Source organism: Alligator mississippiensis, chromosome 16, assembly GCF_030867095.1.
Source record: "Alligator mississippiensis isolate rAllMis1 chromosome 16, rAllMis1, whole genome shotgun sequence".
NCBI lineage: Eukaryota > Metazoa > Chordata > Crocodylia > Alligatoridae > Alligator > Alligator mississippiensis.
In genome coordinates, this window is record NC_081839.1 from 33,023,918 (window position 1) to 33,046,098 (window position 22,181).

At 46.1% G+C, this 22,181-nt stretch overlaps 1 protein-coding gene across 1 annotated transcript in view; it reads right to left on the bottom strand.

Annotated features, from left to right (window-relative positions):
* ZBTB16 (zinc finger and BTB domain containing 16) overlaps positions 1-22,181 on the bottom strand; it is a 165,290-nt gene that overhangs the window by 45,241 nt on the left and 97,868 nt on the right. The window contains exon 3 of the mRNA XM_014594827.3: positions 15,340-15,426. Within this exon, the coding sequence (XP_014450313.1) occupies positions 15,340-15,426 (87 nt within the window). The remainder of the gene's footprint in view (positions 1-15,339; positions 15,427-22,181) is intronic.

Here is a 22,181-nt window from a genome sequence, read left to right on the forward strand (position 1 = left end):
GATCTCCGGGAGGTTGCAGACCACGGCATGGATGTGACGTTGGGGTTTGACGCCATACCCATGTCCACACTTATGGGCTGAGTTTTGATGGCACGATCCTGGAGGTTGGTGAAACTAGACTGCGGTTTTAAAGGATGAACACTGTATAACAGACCACTCTGGTACCGGTTCATTTTGCATGCTAACTGTTCTGTCCTACGGAGGGAAGTAGCATTTGCTACCTGCTTTTAGTGCTATGGACTATATTTTTAATTGATGTGAGCAGGACCTAGGAAAGTAGTTATTTTTTTAAATTCAACTCAATAGCATGAAATGAGATCATATTCCCAATCTAAGCAACCGTGGTAGTTGCCAGAGGGGTGGTGTTAGATTACCGGGTACATGGTCTAACAAACTCACAAGAAGCAGGGTAGCAGGACCAGTAGGCTAGATGGGTTTGGTAACTTCTAGGGTTTGCAAAGAAGTTTTGTTATGAGCAAATGACGCTCATCTCCAGCGAAAGAGCATAAGCATTTCACCAAAGGCCCCAAGTTATTTCACACCTGCAACCAGAAATTTCATTAAAAAGCACAAATGGCGAAAACCACCAACACCGCCATTTGGTAAACGGAACGAAAGGAAATGGAGGTGACATGGTGCACTGCAAAAGCTGCACAGACGCATGAACCGAAAAGCAAATGGTAGGTCTGGCAGCAAAATGCTCGGGCCCGGGATGCTCTGCTGACTCTGCTCAGTCAGCATTTTCGTTGGGTTTGCCGTGTATTTTGTGGGAGGGGGAAGTCGAACTAAGAGGCAAGATGATAAAAGGCAGCAACCACCTGCTCCCAAGCTGAGGCCCACGTGTACAAACCCCAAGAGAGTCACAACCACCTATTTCTTTTCTCCTCCCAAGAAGCCACAGAAGCAAACAGCACAATTGGTGGTTCTTCCTTTCTGCGGTGCCCGTGTCGCTGGAACAGAACAAACCCCAGGAGGTAAGCGAGCATCTTTCAGCAGCTCTCTCTGTGTCAAATTCAACGTGCTGCTTCTGTAACCTGGTAAACAAGCCCTGCTGCAGCTCCTGGGCAATATGGACATTTAAACCAGGAGAGATGCCCTTTGCACCTCCACGGGAGATAGCTTCTTCACAATAGCAGCATCTCACCAGATAAAAGTCTTATGCTAGAGATTACAATTCACTCCAAGTCCTGGCTTGGAGAACCAAAAGCCATTTTTCTCCCCAGCGATGACCGGTGTTTAAAAACCCACGTCGTCACATCAGAATCCAAACACGCAGGCGTCCATCCTGCAAACATGGTACTCGGAGGTACACGTGGAAGTGCCAGAAACTGAAATGGCAGGACAATAATATTTTTAGTATTGCCCATATAAGTGGGCAGGTGGGAGGGAGGAGGCCAGGCCTCTAAATATCATATGATTTGTCTTAATCCTCTCCCCACCCCCTTAAATTATAGAACAGCCAAGAGGTTTAGAGACCTTTTCGAATTTGTTTTATGGCTTTTGCACGTTTAGGGATCATGTTTTCCAGCTTTTCTTTGGATCTTCTGGGGTATATTCACATACCACTGGGCTGAAGGACTTTTAAGGAAGACGCCAAAAATGACTAGACTTGCCAAATTTTGCAAGAGTTGGCAACGGCGCTCTGGATAGTTTCCCCTGGTATGAAAAGGAAGGAGAGGAACAAGTTTGTCACACTTGCTGAGAAATCTGCCTTGGTTTTTGTTTATTCCTGAACCGAGCTAACGAGGTCACTACTTCGCCTTTCTCATTAGTCTTCTTATGCCAGTGGTTAATTAGCAACGGAGACAAATAGAAATAACAACAACAGTGTTATTAGCAGTATTATTATTGCTATAAGAGCTAAGGAACAATGACACATGCATTAAAAATGGTTGCTGTACAACTGGGGCTTGCATAACAACGCAGCTCAACTCTGCCATTCCCCCCGAGCGGGACATCCCTGCGGTTTGCAGTGGGCTCAGAAAGCAGCGCGAGCTTGTTCATGGGGAGGAACAAATCTGAGGATAGTCTATTCCTTGCAGTGGATGCCTCTGAGCTGACAATAGTGGTTGTTTAAGCCCTAAATGGTGCAGAGTTCATCCCAATGCAACACTGCGGTGACACACAACCATCCAGCTGTTGCAGCTCAGCTCTGCCAACACCTGTTCAAGGGCAGGTCTTTGAAGCACCAAATGTGACACCTCAATTGCTGTGACCTGGGACAAGTCACTTCATCTCCCCAGGCCTCAGTTTCCCCATCTTTAAAATACTATTGACTAGAGTTGGTCAAAACATGGGGGTTTCTGCTTTGTGGGAAAGTCTGAACCTCCTCCCCTCTGAAGACAAAAAATGAAGGGGGGGGAGGGGAGAGGAGGTTGAAGATCATTCAGTTTGGAATAAAAAGGAGAAAGTTGGAAGCTTCCCACAGAAGAGAAAATACTGGGGGGGGATAATGGGTGGAAAATGTTGAAACCAAATTGGGCCTGAGAAGCTGCTCGGCCAATGGGGAGCCCTTGGGGACACACCTGAGCCTGAAGCCTTGCACTTTGGGGAGCACGGGATGGACAAGCCAAGAGCCCCAGCTTGGGTCAGGGGTCCCACAGTGGGGAGAGTCCGAGTCACGTGCCTGGGCGAGGGCTGGAAGGCCGTGTAATAGTGTTTCTCGACTGGAAGGGGCAATTTTGGAGGCTGATGCTTTCCAAAGGATTACAGCAGGAGCAGGGAAGACATTGCAAGTCCCAGGTGGACTTCACCTCCTCTGATGGGGAGAGCAAACAAATCATCAAAAAATGCCCAGCCAGGCCATAGGGAAAAGGAACATTTCACTGTCCAAGACCTATGTACAAGGGGACTCAGCCAGCCTCAAGCCAAGGGGAGTGCTCCCCCATCCTCCTGCTCATACTGCAGGATTTGGCAGTGCCCCTTTGATGAGCGGGGGAATGAATGAACTCTCCACAGCTGGCTCAGCTCAGCTCCCCTGCATCCGCTTACGGCAGGCATCTGGGCTCCTTCCTCCAGCCAGGAAGGTGACAACCTCCCAGTCCAGAGATCAACAGGAAAAGGTCTTTTGCACCCTGTCCTAGACCTTGCCCTGAAGCGGGAGAGAGCTCCGGGGCCACTGACGTGGCACGCAGGGGCCTAACCGGCGCGTCCGATCAGGGGAAGGAATCCGGCCCACGGTGCGCCTAGCTCCCGCGCTCAGGAAAACTTCTGCTCTTAATGGAAAACAAAAGCGCTTATTGTTCCCTTGCCCATATTTACATCTGAAATGGGAGCGATTACGAGGGAGACACACCGATGCCTCGCACAGCCAGGCAACGGATGCCGGAGCCTGCAAGCGCCGCCTCGGATGGAACTGGTTTTTACGGGAGCAGCCGGCACGGTTGTAATGATGATTGAAACAGCGAAATGGGGACGTCCGATCCTAATTGGATCAGCCTGTGGTTAACGGAGGAGAAGCTGAAATGAGGCATCTTTCATACCAAGCAAGTCCCTGCCACAACAACCTCGTGCCAAAGGGCTCGGCCCATAGACCCCGGGGGCTGCAGGTTCCTCTCTCACCTCTGCACATCAGGAAGGACGCCAGTGAAGTGGAAGGGGAGCCAAAATCAGCCTCCCAAGCCCAGCTTGCCGTTGTAAGTTAGCTAACATGTGTGCGACTGCCATAGCCATCCGCATTTCTCTACCCTGCACCTGCCAAGTCTCCCCCCCCACCCTTCCCTTTTTGTTCATGTAACTAAAATGAATATGGGAGAGATAATTACCCTTAAACATACTTAATACTACAGTACATTATCTCTATCTGTGGCGAAGAATGCTATCTGATAGTATTTTCCCCATAAGCTTAATCAAGCTGCTATCTTAAAACTCTCCAGAGTACTGTGAAACAGTAATAGGAAGTCGTAGGCAGTCTGGGAAGATTGTATATTTGTTTTGTTACGGGAAATGTGCAGACTTGTTTGCAGACAGGCGTTTCGAGGGGCTCTGCGTTAAGAGCATCGTGGTACTACAACATGCGACAATGCGAGGCTCAGCCCCGGCCCTGAATAAACTTGTGAGGTTTGGGATGTTTGTTTCTCAGGAGAAACGCTAACTTACCATTTCTGCCCACTTTTGCATTTTCTGGTCCAGCAGGCTGATGCAAAACCCAGTGAAGTCAATGAAACGGATCCCACCGGGTTCAGCAGGCTTCGGATCAAGCCATGCAAAAGGAAGCACCGAGACCAGACCAAAGTTGCAGTCCGCGAGGCTAACTGGCCAGGCCCGGAGCAGGAAAATGAAGGCTGCATTTGGAAATCTATCACAAGCCCCATGCCAGTAAGCTAGGAAACCCGTAGACACAAGGCACTGCAGCCCAGCTTCACAGACAGGTCAGTGCTCTCCAAGTTTGCCACCACCTCTTCCACGCCGTGCCCATGTCTCCTTTCACAAGGAGTTTCAGTCTTGTTTAAATACTCAGGAAACACTTACCCTGAACATCTTCAGGTGGATCATTTGTGCATCATCTACAGCTTTTTTATAGCTTTCCAGGGTCAGAAGGGACCTCAGTAGATCATTGAGTCCGACCCCCTGCCATGGCAGGGCAGAGCGCTGGGGTCAGATGACCCCAGCCAGGTGCTTGTCCAGTCTCCTCTTGAAGACCCCCAGGGTAGGGGTGAGCACCACCTCCCTCCCTCAGAGCCCATTCCAGACTCTGGTCACCTTTTGAAAGCTTGAAATACGAACTGTGGTTTCCCTGTACCTGCCTAAGAGCAGACAGAATAACTTCAGAAGGAACAGCCCAGCAGGACCTGTTCATCTTGTCGACAGAAGGACCAATAGATAACTGATAACGCGCTATGGGACAGCAAGCATCAATCTCTCTGAACAAAATGCCCCGATAGGAAAGTTTATTTGGACACGTGTTAAGATGAAGACCAAAAGAAAGACCCATAATATTCCCATCACCCACAAAGCTTGTCTACTTGTTTAAAAAGAAAAAAGAAAAGGAAAGAAGCTGTTTGAAGCATCCCATGGACCTGTTTAGTGGTTTGTGCTCATATCATGCGTAGAAGGCTTCTGTTTGCCATGCCCCGAAGCATGGCATCTGCATGCAATCTCCTGCAGGCTTCTCACCTACCAGTCTGCCCATACGCTTCCTATTGCAAACTGAGGTCTGGTTTCACAAGTTACGAATAAACAATTAAAAAACCCCCCAAACTCCCCACTTATTTTCTCTTTAGAGTACGTTCTGGTATCACACAGCATTAATTCTAATAAATCCACGTTGCATTTCAACATTGGGTGCTCTCCTCCCCAAACTCAACCTTGCTTCCTGAAAAAAAGCTTGACACCCTTAAATAAAAACACCGATTTTTCCAATCGTCACCTCTTGCCAGCAGGAGGAAAAGGAAAGAGTGAAAAAAAAAAAAAGAAAAGAAAACACAGTTGAGAATTAAGTTCAGTTTCTCAAGGTATAGTGAGAAGAAGACTGCGCCCAACAGTGTTGAAATGTAAAGGCCAAGTTTTGGAGTTTTTTTGTGTTTTTTTTTTTAAATATGGGGGACTTAAAAACCTTTGAACTCTTCCAGTCCCCCTATTTTGAAAAAAAATCTTGGTTCAAATTCAGGTGCACGCCGAGAGGACAGGCACATATTCCTGCACGCTGTGCTATTCCCTCCTGCATAAAATGGAGCTTATCAGCAACCAGGCACTGCACATACATTTTGCTGGTACATTACAAAGATATCCGGAGGGCAGGCCACGGGCACTGTCAACTTCTCCTTTTCCCAGTTGTTGCACTCGTGTAGGATTTTTTTTTCCCTTTGTACCTCCACTTACCACACTACTGTTTTGAATCTCTAAAATAATGTGACAAGTTAATGATGGCACAATTATCTAAATGTTTAACAGACATGTTATCTAAGTGAATCGGATTGAGATTCCATCCCGCTGACAATAAACATCAATGGGAGAGCAGAAAGTGATAGGCAAATTATCGCAAACCCTGCAATTTCAATGCTATTAAATTTGGAGGAATAACAGCCCTGAGGCCTGTAAACTCTGAATAAAATAGACCCTTGTGTTTGTCCAACTATTAAATCAAAATGCTACCAACATCCCCGGAAAAAAAAAGACGATTTATAGCTTTTTAAGTTTCAGTTACACATTGGTTTTATTAACTCCTTATTATTTGTGCACTAGTGCTGGTGTCACCACAAAGAGGGTTTTCATCCCACCCTGGCTAGAGGAAGCAATGGCGTAGCAACCAGCAAGCAAGAGACAGATTTATATATGAGGAAGGTGAGTGAAAACCCAACACCTGCCTCTTTTTAGAAGGGATGGAATAAATACATCCGCTCTGAGGACCAGTGGTGTTTAATAAATGTATCAATGACCTGGAATGAGTCTGGGTCAGAGAAACTTTTTTCTTTTTTTGTTTTGTTTTTAAGGTAAAGGATAACATTTTCAAGTGATTCAGAAGCCCAAGTTGCGTACTGAAGGCATTACGAACCTAAATCCCAATAATGAGCCAAAAGACCTGAGTTCGGTTCCCGTTTCTGCGTGTTGCTTGCAGTGCGACTTTGGTAATGACTCACCTGTTGGTAACTCGGGATAAGACTTCGACGTTCAAATCACTTGGGTAAATTCTCAAAAGTACCTCAATCCAAAGGGCAGCGATGGGCTTCCGCAAAGGGAATGGGCAGCAGAACAGCAAATCAAGGTAAGTGTTGACAAATACTAGGTAATACACACTGGAGGAGATCATTTGACTTGCTCATACACATTACTAAGTTTGAAATTAAATGAAACCACTCCGGGGGAAAAAGACCTTGCTGTCACTTTAGACAGCTCGGTGAAAACTATTTTTCTTTTAGCAAAGTGGCAGTCAGGAGACTTGCACAAAATGGTAGGGCGCATAAGGAAGAGATGAAAAATATAATGCAACTGCAGAAATCAATTTGATATGTCCTCGCCTCAAACGCTGCATTCAGTCCTCTGCACCATCTCTACAAACAGCTATGGCAAAAAATAGAGGGGGCTAAAAGGATGAAAGCGATTAGAGTCCTGGAGCGACTCCTGTACGAGACATTCAAAGGACTGGGATTCAGTTCAGAGAGGGCACAAATTAGATGGGTAGTGACAATACCACATACAATCCTGAAGGCAGAGTAAGTGTTATTATTCAGCCTCTCGTGATACAAGAACAGGGGGAAGTTCAGACACAGAAACACTGCAAAACTTAAGAACAGTAGAAGGATTTTAAAAACCCCGCAACAAAAACTGGTAATTGGCCTGTAGAACTCATTGCCACCAGGAACCGGAGAGGCCAAAAGCTTAAATCGATTAAAAGTCTGTATGCAGTGGGCTTTAAATAGCGTGAACATCCTGCCATCTTGTTCCAGTTAACCTCTTACTGGCAGGAGACAGGAAGAAATGCCCCGTTTCAGTAATTGTCCTGCAAAGCAGCAAGTACTGGCCACTGTCAGGGGTGAGATGCTGAACGAGACGAAGCACTGCGTTCACAGGAAACCCAACCTCATTTGTTCTGCCGATGCTTCCTCAGCCTGACAAAGGGTATTTCTACCCAAAAGCTTGCTAGGAAGAATTTTTCCAACTATTTGCATTGGTCTAACAAAAGATCTCATTACCCAAGTTGCACTGCAAGCAACCTGCCGAAACAGGAACCAAACTCAGGTCTCTTGGCTAATGCCCACGACCACACGCTGTCCACTGGACGCACACTTGCGGCCCCATGGCAGCCATCGGCAGGACTGCTCCATGTAGCTCAAACCACCTGTCCTGCCTGGATCCCGCTGAAGCAGCAGAGCTGCGGTGCGAATCCACGGTAGCAATGGACACAGCAGGAGAAGGACCCCACCTGGCAGAGACCCTTGGGCTACCAATTGCACCCGATACAGCAGCTCCCTTTCTAGACAGGCTGAAGTGAGACGTACCCTGGTTTCCCCATCAGTTGTGCTGACTTTGCTGGCAATGCCTAGCTAAAGGAGTTCATTTTGTTTTTCTAAATGAATGTCTGCTCACACCCACTCCCTTTCAGGTGCATTATAGCTTCCAGTGATAATTTTTCAATTGCCTTACGGGGATGCTAAGCACTGGTTTCCCCATCAGCCAGCACTTGTCACAGAGGGCAAAACTGATCCAGAAGCTGTCCTAGCCCACACGACATGGTCAACAAGAGCAAAGTGCCTGGCAGAGATGTCCTCAGCCTCAGGGGGGGGTGCGAGTGCTGAGCCCACAACTCCAAAAGCAAACCGCTTGGCACGATGGAGGTGAGGGCATATGCTAAGAAAATAAACCCTATATTAGGCATCCAACATGCCTGTGTAGTAACACGGTGCAATTAGGTCAAGAGTAAATCTATGCTAGTGTATTGACTGTACAAACAGAAGCACATGACACTGGCTCCCAAGTGTGTATGACGTTACGCAGCATTTCGCTGTCTGAGGCTGTCTCGCGTTAAATACTTTGGCTGGTCCAAGGAAATTCTATACAAATCACCTCTGATATTTATAAAAGTCAACGGCTATTATATTCGAGCGTTGGCACCTTGCACAAGCTCATATAACTCCGCTTACCATACCTCTGCGAGCGAGAGCATGTGTGTTTTCCTAAAATTTATTTTATTTTTCTTTTAAATTTGAGAAGAATAGTAAGTAATTTTCCACATTTTCCCTGAGGCATGGCACTGTGCTTCCACTGCTGTGAAGATGAGCCAAAACAGTTGCTGCTTTTCCTATTTCTGTAGGACTCACGCCAAGAAAAGTGAACACCCAGAAAGAACTTTTCAAGCCTGAAGTCAACTGGGCTGCGGAGCATGTACAGAAGTCTCTACGTTGGAAGGGAAACCACATAAAAACCATTAAAGAGAGGGCAATTTGCATCCCATCTCCACCAAAAAAAAAAAAAAAGATCTTCATGCTTCTATCATCCATTTGATACCAGTTACACCCTAACTTTGTAACATGGCTTATAGTCCCTCAATGAACTAAAGAGCAACGTGAATATATGTTAGACGGGGCAATTTTAATTGTTCCACCCCACAGGTGGCTGCATCTCAGGAGATTGCTTTATCTTACACGTGATACAATCTTTTAAGCATTGGGTGATCTAGAGAGAGCTATGCAGCATCAGGATTTTGTACACTTGGTTCTAGGACAGAAAAACATCAATAGCTCAGAGACTCCCCACAACTATAAACTATATTTCTGACCAGAGCAAGTATATAGAGCAGAGTAAGTATAGAGACTGCCACACCCGTGCCATCGTCGGCCACGGCTGCTTCCAAGAAGGAATCGTTTTGGCAGGGGTGCAAGGAGTCGGCCAAACCACCAGCTGACAAGAGCCCGGAGGGACACCACAAAATCTTTTTGGGAAGATGCAGTTATTTGGAAATCCAGCGACTTGGACTGGGGCACTGTAATTAATGTTTTTATGCCACAGGCAGCGCTCTTTGAGAGCAGCTCGACAACAGGAAGCTATCAATTTCTTGGCGAGCGTGGGTTCCTTTCGCCATACAGCCCATTTCTGATGTGTAACTGAGAAGCATATGTTTACAGCGTGAAGAGGTGATGATAAACCTGTTTAACTGAGGTCATTGTGTTCTACCAGGCTAAGTTTTCATGTCACCATTTGAGCTTTTGGCATGAACATCGTTCTCTTTGGCAGCCTCTGATGTTCCAGTCCCAGGGTTTTAAATCAAACATACTTTAATCTGGTCAGATTTTTCAAGGTCGTTAATGAAGCCTAGTAGCTGCTCTGTTTTCACTTTATTTCCATAGGAAGTGTTTAGCTGCAGTCATCACTAAACACCCTCTTAAGAACACACATGCCTAACACGGTGCCTTTTCTGGCTGAGGTCATTAATGGTTGGATGTTCAAAAGGTGCTGAGCCCCTAAGATTTCCATTTACTTCACTGGAAGAGCATGGGGCTCCACAGCTCTGAAAAAACAACCAACCTCGAAGCAGCTGCTGTTGGACAGTTAAATATTATTGACTTAACTCAAGTGCCGGCGTTAAATGCACTTCTTAGACTCAAGAGTCTTCCAGCCTTCCTACAAAGGGCTTTGGATCCATCCCAGTTCGCTTAATGAAAGCTTGCCCGAGGGAGAGGAAAGGCCTTTCAGCCCAGCAGAACTTGCAAGGCAAAGAAGGACTTCTTCTTCCCTCCAGATCAACTTCTCCTTCGCTTAGCTGAACCATTGAAGGGTCTGGGATCCACCACAAGTGTCCCAAAGACCTTATGAAACAAGGTCACATCTCTGTAGAGCATTGCCTGTCTCAGTCACAGGACCATAAGGATCCCCAGCTTGGATCAAAGGACCGGCCCACTTATTGCAGCACCCTGCTTTGGACCCTGGGCTATCCCAGCAAGGCTCAAGAAATCCCACAGCAAACACTATATTTCTTCCAACCCAACAGTTAAAGAGAAAGACCTTCTTAGGCACTGAACCATATGGACCTGGCCTGTTGCATTTGACTCAGAGGGTTAACTGGATCCTACCAGCAATGTGGTTTGGGTTTAGGGGGAAACAGAGAGATTTTGCCAATACAGTCTTGTCTCCCACGTCCAGCTCTGCCAGCTTAGCCCCAAACCAAGAGCCAGCATCAAAACCTGTACAGCAGGCAATGCTTTTCCAATGCTGCGGATCCAAACGTGCCTCTATATAGTGAACAGTGGCTCAAATACACCGTTACTCAACATTGAAATTGCAGTCATTTCCAGCGATCAACCAGGATGAGCCCCCCACTGTGCTAGGCGCTGTACAAATAGGTAGTAACAGCTGAGTACAGCGTACAAAATCCAAACGCATAGCATTCAATCCTTCGTGTACTGGGACCTTCTGCATTCCCAACCTTTCCCTGCTCTGCCTCAATGCAGTAGGTACAGTTGCTAAAACATTATGATTTGTAAAACCCAATCCTAATTAGCTTGATTTTGAATAAGGTGATTCTTTTAAAATTTATTAACTGCTGCTTGGCCAGCAAAGTTTGCAGCTCAGATGACATGGTGAGCCTATTCCTGTTCAGTGAGGCAGCAATTTGTATTACTGATCGGTCATTAAAATATCTGGCACAAAACCGGTTGCGTTTTCCAAGCCAAGATAGTGTCCACGTGTCAAATTTCAGCCTCTGAGTATAAATTAAGCCATTAATGGTATTTATCAGTTTATCTGTGCTAAAAAGACTTGCATGTACTAATTTAAGCTGTTCCTATTATAGCTCAGAAAGGAGTGGGCTTTCGTCTCCTCTTTAGTTTTACTACAGAGAAACATGAGTGAAATATGGAGAAGCATCAGTGAAGTATGCATGCTCATTGGGGGTGTTTCACGGCTAATTGTTCAACAGTCTCTAATGGAAACATTCAAGAAATTTCAGCATCTGCAATACATTTTTTTTTTTTAAACACAACATATGAAGTTGAGCGAGTCCCTTATGTTTGCTAACCAAAAAAGAATAGGGACTACAAAGACAAGAAGGTAAAAGCCAACTGTTGACGGCTCTTTGGTACAGTTACCATCATTTTCCCCACCAAGGGAATAAATAGTCAAATTAGCTTAAATTGGTTGCGTATGAATTGGAATACTGTTTCCTACATCCGCTGTCTTCATGCTGAGCAATGCATGCAACGCTGCCTTAATCACACATCACATGCATCATTGCATGCCATCCCTACATATTTTCAGAGACCCATTTGGGATATTGTGCACTTACAAATTGTATTGAGCTGGAAGGGAATTAAAAACAACACTGCCATATAAATGCTACTGTTTAATAGTCTCCTGTACTAGGCAGCAGCTTGCAAGAGAGACACAATATGCATACATGGCTCTTCATTTGCTTTTGCTTCAACGGTGTATACTAGCTAGAATTACTACGAGCTCTGCTTTGGCCCCGGCACATCTACACAGTCAAGAGTAAAACCCATCGGATGTCATGCAATCAGTGATGATTTACTTTGAAACAGGCCATTTATTAACAAGGAAACTGAAGTTCTCAGACAATATAAAGAACAGCTTTAACTTAAACTATCCACTTACACTGAGATGCTACCTCATTAATGTCCAGCATCAAGAGTACCAAGCAGCTCATACCAACAAGAGCTTAGGATATACCACCACAAGAGGGAATGGTTAAACTTTGGATGACTGAGTAGTTGTCCCTCATCTCCCACCCCCTAGAAACCCTCCCATAGCTCCTGCTTCTAGCCATGGTCTACATCTCCTCCAAGTGGAGGTATCTCAGGGAGGGCAGCAGTGACTGGTAACTCAACTACATGACTTTTCCCCTTGGGGCCACACTGTTCCTATATGTGTCTGAACAAAAAAGAAAAGCAAGACACAACTCTGGGGTGTTAGCCCCTCCAGTGATCCAACCGCTAAGCCTAGGGTCAGCCTAGGTGGGAAAAGGCAGCATAGAGAAGGTATCACCATGGTCAGCTGCTGCTGGGTGGAGAAGCAGAAGAAATAAAGGGGGGGAAAAGGGGATCGCAGATCTAAGATGGCATCGATAAGTCGGGGGCGGGGGGTGGAAGAGAACCACAGCAAGGTGGCTTCCATACATCGCCTGCATATACCGGGGATGAAATTAGGAGCTTCTGTCTAGACGCTGCTCATTGGAGCTTCCTTCTCAGAGACCGTTACATAAAGACCGAGTCCCAGCTATGCTTCAACCCCAGAACCAACCCCCTCAAAAGTCCATCTCTCTTTCTCTAGCACATGCCCTCAAGCCAGGCAACAAAAAAATCTACTTCCTGAAACCCGAGTTGGAGCGACTGACTGTTCAGCTGCCCTGATGTACCAACCGGCTTCTCAAATCAACTCCATACGTACCCTACGTCAATCAGACATGACCTCTGCAGAACACAAGATGCAGGACAAAGTCATTGCTCATACCAACAGATGAAAAGGGGTGGGAGTAGGATTCTCAAACTGACTACCTGACTTAGAAGTACAAGTCCCACAGACTTGCAAGCACTCGTTGGCTCCTCCATGCTTATGTCAACTTTAAAAATATGACCGAGGTACGTGTAACATCCTTATTTGTGATCTTAGCCGCTGGATAGTCTTGGTAACCTATCAAAATGTGTACCAACCCTTCTTATTAAATATTTTATCTGATTTTTGCATCCACATCATAATTCTCTTTGGTCAAAATACCAACGACTCAGTCATTAAGTGGGGGGGTGGGAAGAATAATAATCTGTGAATGACCCCAGTACTCTTTCCTGCTGGGGCAGGGGTTGGACTTGATGATCTGCTCAGGTCCCTTCTGACCCGACCGACTATGAAACTATGAATGCCTGGTTTCGGCAAACAGAATTAAGCAGGTCGATAACCTCACCCACAACTGAGAAATGCGATTGAGCAACCAACATTGTGCAGTTGTTTATCAACAGCATTTTACTTCAACCTCTTTATTCTCAGGTCTGGGGAAAGGGTACTGATAGATATGACCCAGCAGGAAAAAACAACGATACCCCCTTCCTCACATATTACTGCAACACCCTCCGCACTTCTTGGTTTGTTTTTTGGGGGGGGGTTTGCTAGCAGGTGAGAAAGTTCAACAAGACAACAGTTGATGTAGATAATAAGTGCTTCCTGCCTGTTTCCACTTCCTTGGCAGTGATAGCACCTCTGAGCAGCACAAGCTCACATAAGGTCTAAGTGAGAAATAGCCATCCTTCGCTTTCCTTTTTGAAGAAGAGAGATATTGTGGACAGGAGTGCGGCGCTCACCAGGAGGAAGCCTACAAAGACCAGCATTGTTCTGGCTTCCCTGGTTCTTCCCAGTGGTCTGTGGGATGGAGGTATATGTAAGCACTCAAATTATTTTACAGGAAGTTGGGCAGCCACTTCAGGTCACTCCTTATGCAAATGAACCTTTCATAGCCTGTATACATAATGCCGTAGTGGATTTCTAGACACGTTCTGCATGGGATGGAACAGCAGATCTGGGGCAGGACTTGCTATCAGGTTAAAAGACCGAAACAGGAGCTCCCCCGTCCCGACTTGACTGCATGAAAGATCTCCGCTCCCCAGGGACAGTGGCCCCAGACCCCTTTTCTTAGGTTCCATTCAAACCATCTGAGATTTTTCTTTTTTTTAAATGTTGAGTGCCCAAGAAATCTTTGGCAGATCGCTTCACATCCAGCGAAAGCAGCTGTCAAGCAAATTTCGATGTGAATGTTGGAGGGCACAGCTGAAAATACGATCTGATGGTTCAGAAAGTATTTAGCTTAGGCATGGAGATGACATGCATTTCTCCTTCATCAGATCTTCAAGATCATCTGGAAAAACACGCGAGTTTTCCACTTTCACAGGCCACACTTGGGTTGTGGCCTAAAGCAGAAACACGCTCCAAATTAAGGAACAGCAGAAGAACTCATTAGCTTAGTCCCCGAACATCTCCCCAAGATGTATACAGGCTCTGTGCAGGTCCAGCTAATGAACACTGGTCCCCAGCACCACGATACCCATTGCTCTATGGCTCCTAGTTTTACAGCATCTCCAGCAGCCAGGCTTCCACTAAACACCTTGTCAGCAAGCTGATTTTGGACTTGAGTTAAAGAGCCTGGCTTCTTTTCTGAACTGCTGCTTGGCTGAGACCTCTTCCTCTCAGCCCCCGACCTACCTAGAGTCCAGAAGGGCTCCAGGAGCTGAAATGAAATCTAAAGCAGGGAGGGAGGGCTGTGTCTAGGGAGCAGAGTCACAAGCGTAGAGGGAAGATGACACCAGAAATTAGCACAATGGAGACACACATCTTGCTGGACGTGGACTCAGGCAATCTTGAGAGTCTCTGCTGCACCTACAGCTCTCAGAGTCACTTCTCTCAGCCCCCCTGATGGATCCAACTTGCACTGTTCAGGGGGAACTTTTAGGAGATTCCCAGACTGGCATATAAGATGCAGGCAAAACATCTGGGGAATTATTTTGCCTCCAGGGACCAAGATCAAACTTGAAGTCTCCCTCTCTACACACTGGTTTTGCTACTTGGGAGAAAACAGAGCTCGGTCTCACCTCTTCTGGATCCCAATGCAGGACTGATTCCCTTCAGCGTCATCTACATCGTCTTTCACCCGGGACTGGCTACCAGCAAACAGCCCTGCATGCACCAGCCCTCGGACCAGAAGCAGCGTGGCCACTTTACAAGCTTGCGGCTGCTGTGGCCCTGCGCCCCACTTTGCAAGAGGGAACGACTTAAATGTCAGCATCAGGTGGATGGATCATGCTCCCGTCAGACGGCGGAGGGGACAAGACACTGGGGGGAATTCATCCAGACAGCAGCTACCTTTGGGAGGGGAGAAGTTTAAAACAACAAAAAAAAAAATCAACCTACCAGTATGTGTCTGCCTGTGGGCCTCCAGGGCATCTTCTTTTGAGAACTGCGCACCGCACTGATCACAGACAAACGCCTTGGCACCCGCTGGAGACAGAGAAAGAGAGAGAGAAAGTATGTTATAAAGGTACCGTCACAGGGGACGACTTCGGATGCTCCGACGGAAATGCCATCTTGAAACACCTTTGGCACAGGAGACAGCACAATGCAGGCCATTTCTTCTACAGCGGGAAGGGAAGAGCCCCACAAACATTGGGGTGCCGGCTAGAATAGGGACTGGGCTCTTCAGAAAGCTGCAATTGTTAATGGGGATTTTGCTTTAAACGAGACCAATTTAAACCAGCCAGTGTCCAATACCGCCAACCAAAACAGCGTTCCAATCAGCACCTGATAACAGGAATTATCCACTCTTGAGGACATGCTACAGCAATCCTCTATGGGTCCAATTTGTGCTATCAATGTGAAAAATGACACAAACTAGGATAATTCCCAGGAAATAATCAAAAAAAAAAAAAAAAAAAAGGTCTCTTGCTTCGCAGAATGGGAAACCCATTCGATAGAAGGACAAAATAGTTCACGCTCCACATCATAGCCAGCTACGCCCTATTTTACCCAGAAGCAAGGTGCGGGAAGCACGCGCGTTGCAGGACCAAAACCAAAACGCGTTGTTCAAAAAGGGGTCGGAAAACAAATGCGCGGTTAATGTGACGTTGCTTTTTAAAACGGAAGAGCTGCTTTTCAACAAGAAATTAAATGTTTGTTTAAAAAAAAAATCATTAGACATCAATGACTTCCATCAGAGCGGCAACTGATCTCATTTTAATTGGTTTCCTGCACCCCCATCCAATTGCAGCAGTTCGAGTCCCACTATCTAAAGGAGAGGAGGCAAGAAAGAACGCGGCACCATCTGATAAGCAACGTGGCAGAAACAACACAATTTAGTGAAAGGCACAGATATTTCTACGACTATTAGAGAGATGTGGTATTTGTGGGAATTCTTAGAAAATTGCTATCAGCATGTGCTGCATGTATTGGGTCAGAGGCTCTAGTTAAAATGAGAAAAAAACAGGATGTCTAACAGCAGATAAGTAACTTGCAGATAAAAATAGATTAACAATATACACAATCTTCTAAGCATATGCTGCTAGGACAAAGCTGTGAACACATTTGTGAGATTTTGAAGTTTGATTCATCTGCTGTAAGAAACTAAACATGGATTAGAGTATGACAGAGTAACCTTCAAGATGGTATGAAGGGAAGAGGGGGGAAAAAATAAAAGGGCTTCATCACTTGTTGTCTGTACCTTAGCTACAAAGCTTTCCCTGCTCCATTTGAAAGCGTTCCCATCCTCAGACATCAAACTGCTCTGTGGCTTTTTTCCAGGAATTCAGATAATGATTCTCATCTCCATCCTGCCCTTCCAGGCAGGGTCCAAGAAACACCCTCTCCATGCCCTGCCCCCCTCCAAATACAGGGTTTGAGAGCAAGGTGCAGACAAAAGCAGGTACAGAAACAGAAAGAGGTGCCATGAGATCCATTAAAAAAAAAAAAAAAGAGAGAGAGAATTCCTTTGCCTTTAAATTGTCTTAGTAACGGCTGGCTCACAGGCAGAAATATTTGGCAGCAGTGAAATTAAAAGTGATAAATTTTCTCGCCAAGCTTTGATCGATAATAGAGGTCTCATCTGTTAATCAATAAGACAGTCTGCCTGTTTACTGTGCATATGTTGTTCTCTGCTGCCTTCGGTATGATGTCAAGTTTGCATTCAAAACAACTCAAGTGTGCATTAGCCACATGGCTGTGTCTCCCCCCACCCCGTAAAAAAAAGCCTTACAGTGACATCATGTAGCCAGTAACACATTCAGAAAGACATCAATGAGGGCTCACTCCTTTCAGTCGCATGCAATTACAAGAAATACATATATGATGGCAGATTATTTCGTAAGAGCTCCTTTTATGGAGGAGAACCAGAGGACAATACAGATGCGACGGATCTGACTCCCGGCCAAACCTACAATACCAGTTCAAAGGGGAAGGCGATAAAGAGAATGAGCAAGGATATGAGGCCGGCTGCCCCCTCCCCTCCCCAACAAAGTACTGCTTTAATAATAAACACGGCTCTATTACCAGCATAATTAGAAAGGTCACTTCTATTTGAGAACTATTACAGTCCATCATGCCAGAGCCTACTCAGAGAATGTTTTGTTCCCAGATCACTGACCCCAAAGGCCAGGACAGTTCCTACCGGTCGGTACTGCCCATGCAGAGAATAGCCAAATGCTGAAATCTCTGAGGCCCAAGCTGGAAGAGTCTGGTTGCAAACACATGACAGCTCATTTAAAGCCATTTACTTTTTCTAAGCAGCAGTAACGTGCAGCCTGCACTTTTACCCCAAGCAGTTGCTAATTTGCGGTGCGTGGTGTTTTTTAAAGGATGCTGCATTTGATTTTCAGGGCCTCAGAGTGCAAGTCTGAAATGACTCACTTCTCTGCTAGCTAAGCTCTTCTGGCTGGCCGCGCTGCATTAGAGGCAGCAATATACAACGGGAGGAAGCGTGCTAACAAGTTCAGCGCAGGCCGGGACGGCTTCCTGTTATACCTAGAAAGTAGATGAATTGGTACAGGCAATCAACAAGCCCCTGCTGCGAGCGGATGGCACAAAATGAAAGTGCGCACGGCAAAGGCAACGTGAAGCTCCGATGGCCTGGTTTTCAAAGGTGTCAGTACTCAAAGCTGTCACTGAAGTCCATGAGAAGTCAGAGAGGCTGAAATTCTCAGGGAGCCTGAAAATCATGCCATCGTGTTGATTAGTTAAGGTTGCTTTCACTGGCTTACACATACAGGTGCGTGGTTTTAGCGATGTAGCTGGGCCTTCCAGCTGCAATCAAGAGCGTTCGGCACCCAGGACTCCCACCGAAGCCCAGGAGGATCCAGAATTGCCAAGGGAAATAATGGCAACTTCTGCTGGAAGATTATATCCTGAACTCAAAGGAGAGGATGTACTCTATGCTCGAACAGGTCTCTAACTTCCCTGAAGCCTGCAATACAGAGAAGACTTTGTTGCATTGCTGTGTTCTGCATTAAGGCAAAAGTCACCTTCTTGGATGAACAATGCTATGTCACTTCCCAGTTCAGATATAGCTAAATACAATCTAGTTTTCTCTAAACTCCTGAAAAAATAACAGATGAACAACAATGGAAAGGCCAAGGCACCCTGTTGTAGGAAGCCGCTCAGCATGTGACAAAAAGAGAGGTTTGGCTAGAGACTTCAGACGTTTTGGGACTAGGGAGGAATTGTTAAATAGATCTAGGCCGCCACATGTTGCCTCTGATAAGAATGGGTGCAACCTGCAAAAGCCCTGCAGTGACTCAAGTCATGGGGACTTAGTCACTTATCCCCTTTCCAAACCCAATGCACGAAACGTACCGTCAACACTTGCTGGGGCAATGAATCTCCACCAGGGTTTCAAACCCACTGACGTGAAATGCAACCCATGAGGTTATGGTGACCTGCTGCGTGCCACCCCAGCCAGACCAGCATGTTAAATAGGTCAGAACTGATTCATTTTCAAATTGTTTTCTGCTTCTCCTAGACACTGGTAAAACATTGACAGTTGTACAAACTTTCCCGACGCAATGGTTTCTTCCCTAGTGTTGAGACGTGTTGAAGTTTTGCATTTCATCGGGGGCAGGAGGAACTGGGTCAGGCAGATGTATAGGCAGTGAGGCCAAGGGAATCTGAGAGGCAGAGAGGTTGGGGCACGTACGCACAAGACCGTAATGCTAGCTGAGCCCAAACAGGGTCCAAGTGATTTGCACCTGCTTCACACAAGCCCCTGGGACCCTGTTTGGGCTCAGCTAGCATTATGCTCTTGCGTGTACGTGCCCCAACCTCTCTGCCTCTCAGATTCCTCAACCCAAATGCCACCCCTACATCACCAAACAGCTACGGAGGTACGATGGAAACAGAAACTGTGCTAGGAAGTCACAGAATCACAGAAAATGAGCGTTGAAGAGACTTCAGGAGGTCACATCTAGTGCAACCCCCTGCTCCAAGCAGGACCAGCCCCAAATACATCATCCCAGCCAAGGCTTTGTCTAACTGTGTCTTCAACACCTCCAAGGATGGAGACTCCACCACCTTTCTGGGTAGCCTGGTCCAGTGCTTTATCACCCTCCTAATGAGAAGGTTGTTCCTAATATCCAACTTAAACCTCCCTTGCTGCTACTTGAGCCCACTCCTTGTCCTGTCGTCTGCCACCAGTGAGGTCAGTCCAGCTCTCTCCTCTTTGCAACCCCCTGCAAGTATCACAGAATCAAAGAAAATGAGGGTTGAAGGGAGCTCAGGAGGTCACACCTAGTCCAACCCCCTGCTCCAAGCAGGACCAGCCCCAACTACATCATCCCAGCCAAGGCTTTGTCTAACTGGGTCTGCAAAACTTAAAAGTCTGAACTTTGCTCAACATCCAATTCTGCAAAGTGGTACGAAGCAACCCCAAACTGCTCCCGGTGGGTGTGGGATTCAGGCACGGTGACAACCACATGCCATTCAGTAATGTGCAAAAAAAAAAAAGTGAGCTCCAACTCGTGGCAAGGGGGTGGGGGAAGCTCACAGACAAATACTAAAAATGCAAAACAACAAAATAAAATTTAAAAAAAAGAGCTCGCCAGCATCTACTGGGGAGGGGAGGAGGGGGGCCAAAAATTCCTTGAGATTTTAAAATAAACATCTTGAATGTTCTGATGAGATATGCATGCTTGGTTACATAAGGAAGTACAGCGTGTACCAAAACAGCATACCCAAAAAAAGCATAAGCTGTCAGAACAATAAGTACAGACATAGGGCATTTTACAACAGGCTCTGCTGTACAGTTTTATTTACAGTACCTCTTATCAGTCAGGGAACAGTACACTGCCTGCCAATTTTCAAAAGGCCAGGACTGTGTGTTCTTGCACTCAAGTAGATGTGTACTCCAGGCAGGGAATTTTTTTTTTAATCAACAAAACAAAAACTGATACCGAGCCAGGATTCCTGTAATGTACACATGTAGGGGGTGGGGAGATGCGGAGAATACGGTGATTGAATATGTAAATAGTTCAAGGTTAATTTTACTATGTGAGTCACCAGGAAAAATGTCATCCAACATCTGAGCTTATTATAACAGGGCTCAGAAAAAAAAACAACAACAGCAAGATATTTATTAAAGGGAGCATGACATATCTGAAAGCAATGCATCAGCAGCTCGTGGTTTTTTTTTTTTGTTTTTTGTTTTAACACCACCCGTAGAAACTATTAGCCCATTAAAATGTAAACAACATTTTGGAGAAGGGGGGGTGGTATTTTTAGCAAGTGGACTCTGTTGACTACAGTATATAGATATCTTTGGATGATCTTCCCAACGGGATGGGACGTAACGTGCTGCCAAGTGTCAGCTGTGTCTGAGGGCATGCCTTGTAACTGGCACACAAGTCTCAGAGCCTTACATTTCTGTTTGTACAAGGAAATTTATAGCCCCTGCCTAATAAAGGTCCTTGCTGCAAAGGCTTGGCATAAACACACAATGGAGAGGCTGCTTTTTCCATTCAGCCGGATTCTGCACAGTCATTGCTGCCGTCCGGAGCGGCTGGAAACCTTCATCGTTCCCATTCCTCCCTTGTCTGGGCCATTCCCTTACCCTGAACTTAGGAAACAGCTACCTGGTTTATCGCCCCTTCTCTACAGCCCAGGAGAAATTAACTGCACCCCTCAAAGAACAGCGTCCTCCGCCAGCACGCCCGCTCCCACCCACGGAGGACCGGCCATTTACAACGCAGCTTCTGCTCCCTTATGGAGACAGAGTGGTGGCTGTGGAAATAAACCCGGAATAAATGTGAAGACAGCCAAGAACTACTAAGTTTCTGAGGCATGTTTCCAAACCCAGCCTGCTTCAGCATTTGAGCATCACTAATAAAATTGGAATAGGAACAACCCTTCGACCTCCTAACTCTAGGCCAACGTCCCCTCTGCCTTCCCACAGACTCCTAAGTGGGCACATCTCCATGTGTGCTGTAGTGCACAACAGTCTACTTGAATGTGCATTAAAGCGGCACTTAGAAAAAACATGTCATTTAGTTAATCCGCATTAACACAGGTTAGTGCGCATTAAGTGTCACTTTTAAAAAGTACTATTTAGTTAATCCGCATTAAAATAGGCTAATGTTCATTAAGCGTCACTTTAAAAACGGTGTTATTCAGTTAATGCACATTAAGACAGCTAACGCGCATTTTCCTACTACCTCACAATGGAAGGCATTTATACCCGTACCTTTGTCTGCTCTGACGCGCCGGAAATCCAGTGCGTCGGAGCAGACTCGATTAATCGAGTCTGAGGAGTATGAGGGCTCATGTGCCCGGTGCTGTGTCGCATGCATTTGTCTAAACAGTGAAGTGCACGTCAACACGCAGGCAATGGCCGTGGTGCTCTTTTGAACTAAAACACATCCAATGTGTTTTAGTTAAAAAACGCACGGCTGCCATTTTCTCAGTGCTGACACGCGTTTCGCCATTTATATAAATGTATGTGCCCAGCACCGTGGCACGTGCATGTGTACAAATGCCCACAAGTACTAGATTTAATGTGCATTAACTAAAGCGCATTAATGCATGTGTAGACAGAGTTTGAGCACTGGGTTGCACCCAGCACAGACACCCCCATGACAGCCCAGATAGGAGGCTTCCAGGTCCATACACTGAATCCACCTCCAGGGCCCTTGGCTTAAAGACTGTATTTAAGACAGGGGTTGATTTAAACCTAAAGCCTTGACACCACCTCCTCTTGTTTGCATTGTGCTAGCACCAGACGC